At 43.6% G+C, this 12522-nt stretch overlaps 1 protein-coding gene across 2 annotated transcripts in view; it reads right to left on the bottom strand.

Annotated features, from left to right (window-relative positions):
• GSAP (gamma-secretase activating protein) overlaps window positions 1-9576 on the bottom strand; it is a 50027-nt gene extending 40451 nt beyond the window's left edge. For both annotated transcript variants that reach the window (XM_081927682.1, XM_081927683.1), the window contains exons 1-2: window positions 9324-9576; window positions 1823-1899 (exon numbers count right to left, since the gene is read on the bottom strand). In XM_081927682.1, coding sequence (XP_081783808.1) covers window positions 1823-1899; window positions 9324-9417 — 171 coding nt within the window. In that variant the 5' untranslated portion in view covers window positions 9418-9576. The remainder of the gene's footprint in view (window positions 1-1822; window positions 1900-9323) is intronic.
• Between the last annotated feature and the right edge of the window lie 2946 nt (window positions 9577-12522).

The following is a 12522-nucleotide window of genomic DNA, read 5'->3' as shown; positions in this document are numbered from 1 at the left end:
ATTTCTTGATGCTTAGCTGCTGTGAGACTCAGAAAGCAGGCCGGGATAGAACAAGAGAGCAGGCGCACACATAGACAATCCTACTTCTGCCATACCTTCTCTCTCAGTTTCCTCAACTAAATATATCCTCCCTTCTCCCTTTCATGGTTATGAGAAAGAGAAAAGGCACCTAAGTCATGCTCTGTATTCTAATGCCTTGTGAATACAATTTTGAATGAACTTATAGATTTGGTTTTTTTCTCCCAAGGAAAAGCACTCATCAAAACATGTTGGGAAATTTGGAAACCCATTTTAAATCATCCCATCTTTGCACCTAGTAGTTTTACTTCCTCTTAATTCTGCTATGCAGTGTGACCATCCGCCTGAAGGCTGCCAACTTTATTTGACTGACCCCATTTCTGTGTCTTTAACAGCAGCTCAACAGAAAGAAATTGAGCATGTGGAGTTTGTACTGGTATGGAGATAAACAGATGTTTGATTGCTGTGTATCAGGCCACTGCTAACAGAACAGGAACAATTAAATTAAAAGCAGTTGGACAGGAGGAACCAGCATGGGCTGTGCACTGCCACCATGTAACTAACTGGCACATCCAATCTGTATCACCAGATCAGAGGTCTGTGGAAAAACAACAACGATCTCGTGCTTTAAAGTCTGGGCACAATAGGGGAAGCGTCACAGCTCAGTGATGAAGCACCTGGTCAGCGGTCTGCGGAAAAAGCCAGAGCAAAGTGGCGCAAAACATTTTTGCATGTCTAAAAGTACTAGGTTGAACCAGTTTCTCCAGTTAAGAAGACAGCAGTTGCTGGAAAACATATTTGCATGACCCAATGATCATCAGCAGTCAGTCAGTGGTGGGAGAGTTCCAGGAAAATTTGGGTAAGACCAGTCTTTCTGCAGAAATGAAACTACTTCAGCTGCCACAGTTTGCAAAAGTTGTCCACTGTTGGACGGAGGGAATGCAAACCCTGCCCACTCTTCTGAAGCTCAGAGGCATTTGATAGTAGAGACAAACCAAGGCCTGGGGGCCGGATGCAGCCCAATCGCCTTCTCAATCTGGCCTGCGGACGGGCCAGGAATCAGCGTGTTTTTACATGAGCAGAATGTGTGCTTTAATTTAAAGTGCATCTCTGGGTTATTTGTGGGGCATAGGAATTCATTCATTTCCCCCCCCCAAAAAATATATAGTCCGGCCCACCACATGGTCTGAGGGACGGTGGACTGGCCCACAGCTGAAAAGGGTTGCTGACTCCTGCTGCTCCAACCCTTCTGGGGAGCAGCTGATAGCAAACAAGGAAAGAGAGTTGTATAAATTGTTAAATAAATAGGAGTGGATTTTAGGAGGGATTACAGATAATCGGTTGTCCCAATGGAAGGGTCTGATAAGCACAGTGGTGCACTTCCGGGAGCATCTTGGTGGTGAAAGGCAAGATAGGAGGATAGCTAATATAACAATGGATTCAAACACTAGCAGTCTAATTCTATGTATGTTTGTTCAAATTAAATCCCACTGGTTCCCAGGTAAATGTATATAGCCCTGCAGTCCAAAATGTGCTAAATAGAAGCACTCCACTGATTATGAACGAAGCAGGATATGAAGTCAGCATTGCAAAATAATCAGTTTTGTAATGATAAGATCTCTAATTTCAGCGCAAAATTAAAGTTTAAATTAAATGAAGGGATGGACACACTTATTATTTGCTATGTAACACACCAAGTCTTACTTGAGTACAATGCCCATTTGTAGTCAGTGTTACTTCCAGTAAAGCACACATAGCATCATGTAGGCCATTTCTTAAGTCTTATCTCTCTTTCTTTACTTACCTTCCAGGTATAAATAATATTTCCATTTCTTTCAACATTAAGTGTGCGGAGTGTCTCCAAGTTATTCCCCAAAATATCTGAAATAACAACCATAAGATGCTTCAGGCCAGTTTAAGTTCAATTATATATATTTTTTAAAGACTGACAAAGAAACAAACATCATTAGGACAATAATGTCATGTAATGTTATAGGAATAATTAGTAGTTTTAAACTATTGCTTAGTGGCCTTATTAGGAGTGCAGCTCTTTCAGCATGAATGGGGAAATTGTTTAGAATTCTAGTCTTCTAATGTAATATAAGCCACAGTGTCCCGTGGATATTGTTAACTGGTGGGACAGCAAAACGGAAGATTTGATTTCGTCTGTAAGAAGGAACTTTGAAAATCACATGAACTTATCTCAAGAAGCCGAGGAACGTACAGGCAACTCCCCATTTACGCAAAGGTTGCGTTCCAAGGCACCACACACAATGGTGGGACACCCATTAGCCCACCCTGCCCTGTTCCACCCCCATTTTGTCCCTTTCCAATGCCCAAAGGGGCATGTGTGTCAGCAGTCACGCGTGACTCGAATGGGGAGCTCCCTATGATGGTGATGATGTAGTAGTAGTAGTAGTAATAAAAAACACTACAATGTTGAAGAATTTTCACAAGGACTGTTTTTTAAATATGAAAATGTTGTGGAAATGTAGAGAACTGAACTTAAGAGGGGGGAAATTAGAAACTAAGAGGAACTGATATGGACAGATTTGCCCATCCTCAATTGGAACACAGAATCTGAGTGGGTTGGGATTGCTGCCAGCACAAAAGCAGCAGTCACCATTTGCTACTCTCCCTCAGACTGATAAATGGCTTGGGCTGGCCCTTGTAGTCAGGAGGGAAATATAAGCATTCTCTGTCCCAAACCCTTAGCACAGGTCAACCCACAAATATGAAATGCTTTATAACTAACCAATAATAATAGTAAATTTAAAATCCACTGTGCCAAAATCCGCCATATTTTTTTGAGGGCTGCAACATTTAACCAACTGACATTAATCATTTAAAAAGGTCCCCTCTTTGACGGGGTATATTTAAAAAAAAAAAAATTGTTTCATACTTCTAAAGATTACTGATGGCAGTTTTTAAAGAAGTGGTCCTCACCTCCTTCTCATAGCATGCAGACTCTAAGACGTCTTCCATGGCATGAGCATGAATGAACTACAATGCAAGTGTGCTTCTTACTTCTGCTTTAATCCAGAAGCAAATTTACTTGCTGGACTAATTTGTTAAAAGTCACTGGTGGTTATCAATTCATAGTGCATGTCTACTCAAACACAAGCCCCACTGAGATCAGGGGAGCTTACTCCCAAGGAAGCATGCACAGGATTGCAGCCTAAGATTTATTTATTTTTTTAATTGAGTGACAGCCCTAATTTATTGTTTTGCCTTACCCAGCGTAATAACTCTTGCAAAATGCTATAACCTGCAACCTGAACAATCCTTGTAGTTTAATTACCTTAGCATTTCCTTGTTACACATTTAGAGTTTGAAGTCAAGATGCTATAAATGTTCTCTTGCCACATTTTTGACAGGAGAAAAATGGAAGCAAGATAAGTTGTGACACACCAAAGGAAAACTGGTGCACATGATAGACAGTTAGTAGGAAGCTGAATCTGAGCGTTCTCAAGTCTTTTGTGTGAATCACCAGCATTATAATGCTAAAGGTAAAACAGGGTCATATTTCAAGGAAGTTTAAATTAAAAAGAAAAATAAACTCTACACTTCCAGAGCTTTCAGGCTGTATCTGATATTGCACTCCAATTCGATATGCCATTCCTGGCATTCACACGGATTATGCAACTCTTTACGGTAACTTTGGGGAGGATCCAGCCAAAGGTTAAGTACTTTTAAGTATCATTGATTTCAACCAGAAATACTAATTAAACAAGTTTGATGCTTGCTAGGACTAAGCAAACTAAAGGAAACCATCACACTTTTCTTTTTACAAACACAAAAAAGTCACCTTACAAAGCGGGTTTCACTCTAAAAATTAAAGTTTGTATTAAGCTACTTGTCAGAATAAGATGAATAATGATGCCAGAGCCATTTGTAGAATTACATATCCAGATACTACTTTTGAAGATACATATTGAAGAAATAATCAGAGAAGACAGAGGACTTTCTTAAGAGTCACAGAGTCTGCTTAAAAAATTGTCTATATTTGGCCCTAGCAAGAGCCCTCAAGGCAGTTTACAAGAAAGAACAAAATACCATCAAGTAAACTAAAACCTTAACATTAAAAGGATCTGTGTAAAAACCTAAATATATTTACAACCATTAAAACCACATGGAATGTTTTCACAGCCCATCTAAACCCTACCAGGGATGTGGTTAATCTCACCTCTTTTGGGAAGGAATTCCACAACTGGGGTCTTAATAATTTTTTGAAGAATCAAAAAAGCACAGCAAGGACAACAGGAATTTCCAGGTATTTATATATTGTGGCAATAATTCATTAAAAATGCTTGACTCAGGAGCAAATGTTCTGAAATACACCCCTCCTGGAAAATGACTGGGGTTCTTTATTGCACTGCTCCTTCTTAAATAGTGTTGATTACAATCCTATGCAATGTTTCCTAAGAGGAAACACCACTGGAACTCACTTTTCAAGTAAGCAGATTATAGTCATCTAATCCAGTGCCTTTCAAAGTGGTGGTGAACAGACTGGTGCCAGTCCACAAACTGTTGGCTGCTGGTTCCTGGTGACTCCACTACAGCCCAGATTGGATGGGATGCTTCAAGGTCCATATATGGTTTGGGTCCCTCCCATAAATATGGTGGGAGGATTTCCGGTCTATTGCATCAGATACCGTATATTGGGAATCACTGATCTAACCCAACTTTGAAAATTACCTAGACTAATCCATCGCCACATGTTGGGGTAACATTCTATGGTTTAACTGCAAATGGAAAATTAAGTCCAGTGTCAACTCTTTGGAGAGTTCCATGGCCAACCATTCCAAGACACAGTTGCTGAAGTTATCTATAATTTTTACCTCTTTGCCATAACTTGCAGGCACATTCACACTGTCTGTGTAAGGGTAACTGAAACCATCTATTACTACAGTACTAGCGAATTACCACTAGGGATCATATTCCTCAACCATCAACCCCTATTATAGGTAGGCCGCTATCAGGTGTTTTGTTTTGATGACTGATTTCCTGTATTTAGTGCACTTTTAATTCATATTTCTTAACATGAATATGCTGCTCACTGCTTTGAGGGCCTTTGGGTCTAAGTTACCACCAAGGTCCTAGGCTGTAAATAAGCAAACCATGACCTGACATAACTTGGTCTCCATTTCAAGATCACCCTGAGCATTTTGCTTCGGGGGAGGGGAGTCTTTGCTAGAGTCTGTTTCATTTGAGATTTCTAGTTTATGCCCTCTGAGATGCATCCCACCATTATCATATGCCCTTTCCTGTCCTTCTTATAGAGGTTTTTTTACAGATACAAGTATATCCCACTGGTTCTCTCCATTCCACTAGAATACTCCCTAAAGTATCTTTGCTCACCTTTAAAGCCAAGCCTTGTGGATTTCCCATATTGGCTCAGTAACTTCCTAGAAATGGCTCATCCAGACCTAAATCTCCAAATGTCTACGGCATGTGTGTTTTCCCATACAGCCTTCTGGTCTCTTTTGACTGGATATTGTGCCCTGTTGAACACCTAGTTCAGTAGCCTTATAGTATCCCACTGATATATGGGAATCAGAAACACTATCACCCTCACCTCCCAAACTGGGTGCTCCATTGCTCCTATAACTTTTTTCCCATGGCCTCAGATTAAAAACTGCTCTACAACTGGTTTGCTATTAAATGGCAGCAAGCTGGTTCCATTTCAAAGCCTGCCCCTCTTGTCCACACCCAGGTTCCAAAATCTTGCAAAACTCTGCATTCAATACATTAGATATGTTTGAGGGGTCAAAGTACACCTAATCCATTTAATACAGTATGGTTTCTGCTCCTAACTTTCATAAATGCTTCTCTTGAGAGTTCATGACCTCCACCTACCCACACTGGGTTTTTGAGGGTTTATAGTTGCTTTAGTTCTTGTTTATCTGATTTTAATGGTTATCACTTCTCCAGTCATATGCTGTAATAATGACATGTGGGGCTCTGTAACTTCTTGTTTTGTAATTGTTTTTCACTGTACTGCAGTTTCCCCAGAGTGGCTGGGGAAACCCAGCCAGATAGGCAGTGTATAAATGTTGTTGTTATTATTATTATTAATTATTGTTATTATTAATTGCAAAACAAAATTATTTGCAGTTAAAAAAACAAAAACAAAAACAGCACATTTCTCAACTTCTCTGGTGTTGACATGACCATTAGCGCTTCTCCAACACAATCACATGGTCTACACAATCTCTGTGTTTCTAATGACCAAATTTCCTCCTGGCTGGAAGTACCCCAAAGTTTGTCTCTCTGGAGCTTTTTTTTGTGAAGCACTGAATAGCTCCAATTAAGTCCACTGATGAATCTACTCCGAGTACAAGATAAGCTGGATACAAGCCTCCCGTCCTAAGAATGGATTCCACTTCTCATCCACCACCCAAGCAGCTGTTATTTATGATAGGTTTAATGAGACCATAGATATACAGTAATCACACATCTCCTTTATCATGTCTAGTTTGACCCGCAGGCTGCCTGCTTCTTCATGTTATACGTCAGACAAAGTGATACAATAGCAGTCTGCTTGTGATTAGGATCATCATTGTTATTTTAGGGAAGAGCCAATACATTATTGGTCAGAAAATAATGTGCTGTTAGTAATACAGTAGGGACGCAGGTGGCGCTGTGGGTTAAAGCCTCAGCGCCTAGGACTTGCCAATCGAAAGGTCGGCGGTTCGAATCCCTGCGGCGGGGTGCGCTCCCGCTGCTCGGTCCCAGCGCCTGCCAACCTAGCAGTTTGAAAGCACCTCCGGGTGCAAGTAGATAAATAGGGACCGCTTACCAGCGGGAAGGTAAACGGCGTTTCCGTGTGCAGCTCTGGCTCGCCAGATGCAGCTTTGTCACGCTGGCCACGTGACCCGGAAGTGTCTCCGGACAGCGCTGGCCCCTGGCCTCTTGAGTGAGATGGGCGCACAACCCCAGAGTCTGGCAAGACTGGCCCGTACGGGCAGGGGTACCTTTACCTTTACCTAGTAATACAGTAGATTGTGCATAATACATAAACTTGTCTGTCTTCCTATATGGGTGATATTCTGTGTTTTGAAAGGAGGCTGGCGTTTGGTAGACAACATTATACATAGAACCATATGCAAAACAGCACCCCTAAATAAGGCATTCCCTTTAAAAAGCAATAGTCCAATTTTACTAACAGTGACCTTCAGCTTTGTAAAGGATTTTATTAGACGGAATTATTGTCTCCTCTGGGATCAGCTTATCACTGTTTTTGATCAAGACAGACGATTGGTGTTTTACAGGAGGTTTAAACGTCTGTTTTAAGCATCCTGCTCTAATGTAAGCAGAGGAAGGCTGTATTCATCCTATACCTTCCAAGCACACCTGAAGCCCATTCTTTCCCTCAAAGAATTCTGGGAACTGTAGTTTATGGCTTCTTGGTTATAGTGGTTCTGTGAAGGAGGTAAACTACAGTGCCCAGAATTCTTTGAGCAGCAGAGAAGGGGAAACTATGAATGTGCTTTAAGGGTACACAGCCAGACGTTTTAAAGATTATTTCTGGTTCTCTTAGAAGAGGGCAAAGCTGTGAGAGGGGGGGGGGGAAGGCTGCAACAGTCATGAGGGGAACCTGCCCTCTCGACTTTGCCGCTGTACTCACAGGTAGTCAGCTCACCTGTCTGAGTAACTTTGGTCGCTGAGCTGAGGCCGAGACACGTTTGTCACCTGGCCGGGGCTTCCCTGCGCTGGGAAAACGGCTTCTAAGTTTCCCAAGTACGAAACCGAAGCGGAACAAGGCGAGCCGGCACCTGAGTCCCGCCACCCCAATTCCAAAAAAAAATGCAGTTTGGCTCGAGAGCACATTTAACAGGTCGTGAGGGGGAGGGTTTGAAGGGGCAAGAAGGACAGGAATGCATGTATAGATGGTACATTACACCAGTAAAACTTGCAAAAATGTACAAAACATGTAAGAAGTGTTGGAAATGTAAAGAAATAGATGGTACATTTTTTCATATGTGGTGGGAATGTAAGAAAGTGAAAAGCTTCTTGGAGTTGATATATAATGAATTGAAAAAAATGTTGAAATATACATTTGTTAAGAAACCAGAGGCTTTTCTCTTAGGAATTGTAGGCAATGAAATAAATAGAAAGGACCATAAAATCTTCCAATATGCAGTAACAGCGGCAAGACTATTACTGGCTCAGAAATGGAAACAAGAACAATTACCAACGTTGGAGGAATGGAGAACGAAGCTCATGGACTATGCAGAACTTGATAAACTGACTGGGAAGATTAAAGATCAACGAGATCAAAAATTCATGGAGGACTGGGGAAAATTAACAGATTACCGGGAATGCATAAGTGATAACGAAATGACGTTAGTGGCATTTAGAGAAGCTCTGTGATAAAATAAGAAATATTGTAAAAAAGTAAAATATAAGAGGGGGGAAGGCATAAAGGCAATATCAAAATTTGGAAATGTGTATTTAAAGGAATTAAATTCGAATGATTGGCAGAAAAGCCGAAGGAAGTCAAAAATAAGCTGATTTGAGTTGCTTTCACCTGATTCTTTGTGTGCATTAGGTGGTTAGGGTTTAGGGTTAGGGTTAGGGTTCATAGGCGCCAACTCCATGGGGCCTGAGGGGGCCCGAGCACCCTCAAAAATTCGTTTGGGGGGGCTCTGCCCCCCCAATAATTTAAGAAAATTATTAGTTATATTATGCTTTGTAAAATCACAAAATTATGTTGGTATTTTTTTATTTTCCTTGTTTGACGATAGTTACCTTTTAAAATACATTCAGTAATGAGTTAAAACAAAGCCACTCCCGATCTAGAGAGGGGGTGGGGTTGCGGGCTCTCGACCCATCAACAATCTCGTGGGGCTGGCGTCAGCCCTGCGAGAAGCGGGGATTCCCCCTAGCTCATTAATATTCACCGCCCACGGCGGCAGCCAATCGGCTGCCACAAAGGGCAGGCCCTCACAGGTTCACTTAAGGTCGGGGCAGCCCGGGGCTCCCCCTTTCCTTCCCCCAGCAGCAGCGGTTTGGAGGTCTTGGGCCCCCCCAATATTTTTTATAAGTTGGTATGGGCCCCCGCCCCCCCAATATTTTTTATAAGTCGGCGCCCCTGTTAGGGTTTAGGGTTTAGGGTTAGGGTTTAGAGGGTTAGGGTTTAGAGGGTCAACAGAAATTGTAATGTGGTACGATTGTATGGAAAATTAATAAAATATAATTATAAAAAAAGGACAGGAATGCGGGACTCCACCGCTCAGGAAGAAGAAGAAGAAAAATAGGAATAAGAATACAGTAGCAATAATAGCAGCAGCAGCCCTCACCACCATCCGCGTCTCCCCGCAGCGCCGCTTGCCCGGAAAGCCAGGGCCCCACATCTCTCTGGGGATCAAACTGGGCGCTCAGCTGGAGCAGCATCGCCCCTCTTGCCTCCTGCCCAGGGGGAGCCCGGGAGCAGCAGCCCCGCAAGAGCCTCCCGGGAGCAGCCTCCAGAAGCAGCCCAGCGCCGCCGAGGCCTCGCCCGCCCGCCCGCCCGGCAGGGACCCGGGGCTCCCCCAGCGCCTTTCGCTTTTGCCCCGGGCCCGCCCCTCGCGGGGGAATCTCCCCAACGAGGCGGAGGCGCCGCTGCCTATTGGACGCGCCGCGTGTCACTCGGGGAAGCGCCTGCCCTGCAAACTTCGGGGACGCGCCGGGAAAGGGAGATGCGCCCCTTGCGCAACGGCGGGCGGCGATGGGCTGGCTGGGCGCGTTCGCGCGGGTTGGCCCAAAACGGAAGGTCTGGAACTGGGGCGGGGAATGGCCAAACCGAAAGTACAATGGGTCGCATCCTCTCCAGGGAGCGCTTAGGATTGCATGCGCTCGGAGTAGCCCGTCCGCCCCCTTCCTCCGCTATCTGCATCTTGGATGCGGATCCAGGTCGCGCGTCGGTTTTGCGGGGTGAAATCGCCTCTTGCTTCTGGTGGGCAGTGGCTGGAGGGGGGGGGACACGCGCGCGGGTGCCCCGTTAGTGTTTAAATTGCACCGGGAGTGTTTCCCTGAGTGGCGTGGGGGGGTGCAGGGGGGGCCGGCCGCACCGGGCGCAACATCTGGGGGTGTATCTGAAGAAGTGTGCATGCACACGAAAGCTCATACCAAGAACTAACTTAGTTGGTCTTTAAGGCGCTACTGGAAGGAATTTTTTTTGTTTTGACTATGGCAGATCAACACGGCTACCTATCTGTATCTGGGGCTTAGGGTTAGGGGGTGCAAATGACTTGCCTTGCCCCGGGTGCTGACAACCCACGCTACGCCACTGCTTGCAGGCGCACCTTTAAGCTCCCCGATCTTTCCCTTTTTCACCGTGTTGAATGTCGAGAAGCCAAGTTTCACCGTTCCGAAAAGAAACCGGGTGTTGGTGTGAAAGCAAAACAAGCAAGCTGCGGTTTAAAGTGCTCCGCCTAACGGGCGGGATAGGCTGGAGCTCCAGAACTTGCTACATATTAAATGCAAAAACATTTCAGGAGGAACCCTTGTTAATGACAGTTCTAACATTCTACATACAAATCGACATGTGCAAACCTTCCAGGACGAAGAAGTCTCTTTCCAGTGCAAAATACCGTGGCAGGAGAAAACTTGCACAACAAGGATTCAACCGTGCAAGAGCTTTTTGGATGCATGGAGAAGGGGGGGGGGAGTTTTTGCGCAGGGAGAGGTGCGTGGGCCTGTTTTTTATTATTGAATAAACTACTGTAACCCCCATGGGCCATTGTAATGGAGTGCTTTGAAGTCATTTCTGCAGCAGGTAAAGTATTTTTTAGCTCCCCCAATTCCACCCCAACCTGTCCTGTATTTTGCCTGACCAAAGGTGGCAGCCTCCTGCAACCCTTAACAAACTACGGCTTCCAGGAGTCTTGGGGCAGTGGCGTAGCATGGGTTGTCAGCACCCAGGGCAAGGCAAGTAATTTGCGCCCCCTAACCCGTGGATTTGCGCAACCTACCCCGTGGATTTGTGCCCCCTAACCCGTGGATTTGCGCCCCCTAACCCTAACCCCCAGATGGTGCGCCTGGCCCCCCCTGCACCCCCCACGCTACGCCACTGTCTTGGGGGAAGCCGTGGCTGCTCCAAGTGGTATCATACTGCTTTAGGTGTACAATGCAGATGGAGCACTTTCTTGCAAGCCCTACTAGTGATACCAAGAAACAGCTGGCGGAGCTCAGTGGTATACCACCTGTTTTGCATGTGTCGGTTCCCATGAGCAATCCCCAGGAGCTCAGCGAGGTAGGAAATGCCTGAGACTTGAGAAAGCCACTGTCACACGGAATAGACAGCGCAAGACTTAGATGGATCTGCATATGTTTAACAAAACCCTTATAGAAATATTTATGGTTCAGAGTCAGACCAACTGGAAAAGTTATTTTCAAGCAGCCTCGTAAATAACATTCACATTATTTTCTTTTTTAAAAAATGATATTTATTCAGAGTTTCATGAGTACACAAATATAAAAAAGAAAAAACAGAAAAATACAACAAAAGAAAATAAAAAGAAAAAAAGAAAAATACAAATCTCAAATTGCATCTTTTCATTTGCTTATTTCTTGGACCTCCTCACACCTCCCTTTTTGTATTCCAATTTAATTCATTATTCCAGCAAATTCTTCCCATATTTCTCAGTTTTAGTTTAAATGATTTAACAGTCTATCTTATTAATTAATTCAACATTTCCATCTTTTACTATATTCTGTTAATCAATTTGCCTTAGTTTCTTTAACCTTATCTTACCTAAAAAACCTTAAAATTTCAAAATTTAAACCATGATTATACATAACTCCTTAAATCCTTTCTACTAAAGCCAATTAGTTCCTTTCCAGCATATTTCCTAATATTTCATTAGTGTTACACTAATTCCAAAAATAAAAAGAAATTTTTCTTATTATAAACTTTTCCTCTAATTTTTATCCAACATCCCTTCTTCCTGGTCACGGGTTATGTCAGTCCCTTCTATCCATTGCTTCCAGTCCATCAATCTGGTGATCTTATACCCGAGACCCTTAAGTCTCTTCTATGCCCCTTCTGCGGATTTTCTTATTCTTGTTTGCGCTTATGCACTTCTTTGTCTTTTGTTGGTTTCTTTCGTAGTTTCTTCCCTTTCTCCTTGGGGAGTGGGCCGGAGAACTCCAACCGGTAATAATTTCCATTTTCCTTCATCAGACTAGCCCATTCCCCACAGTCCCACTCCCCGTCATCATCTTTGTAATCCAAAAAGTAGTTATCCAAAAAATAGTTGTCAACCTGTTTCATAGTCCCACCAGAGTTAAGAGCTTCCTTGACTCCAGACACTTCCAGACACACTCCAAGTTCCAGTGCAGCAACTTTTGCTCCTGCAGGACTTTGGATCTCTCCAAACATTCACATTATTTTCAGCCCACTGCCTAAACTTCATACACATGTGAAGTATTAGCTGGTCATGACTGCCTGGATTGCAGGTCGTGATTAAGAAGAGGAAGCCTGACTATGCCCATATTTGGTTCTGAATCTTGGGGGTA

The sequence above is a fragment of the Podarcis melisellensis genome (assembly GCF_964234715.1).
Source record: "Podarcis melisellensis genome assembly, chromosome: 10".
Lineage (NCBI taxonomy): Eukaryota > Metazoa > Chordata > Lepidosauria > Squamata > Lacertidae > Podarcis > Podarcis melisellensis.
Note: the sequence above shows the minus strand (reverse complement) of the source record. Positions and strands in the feature narration are given on the sequence as shown.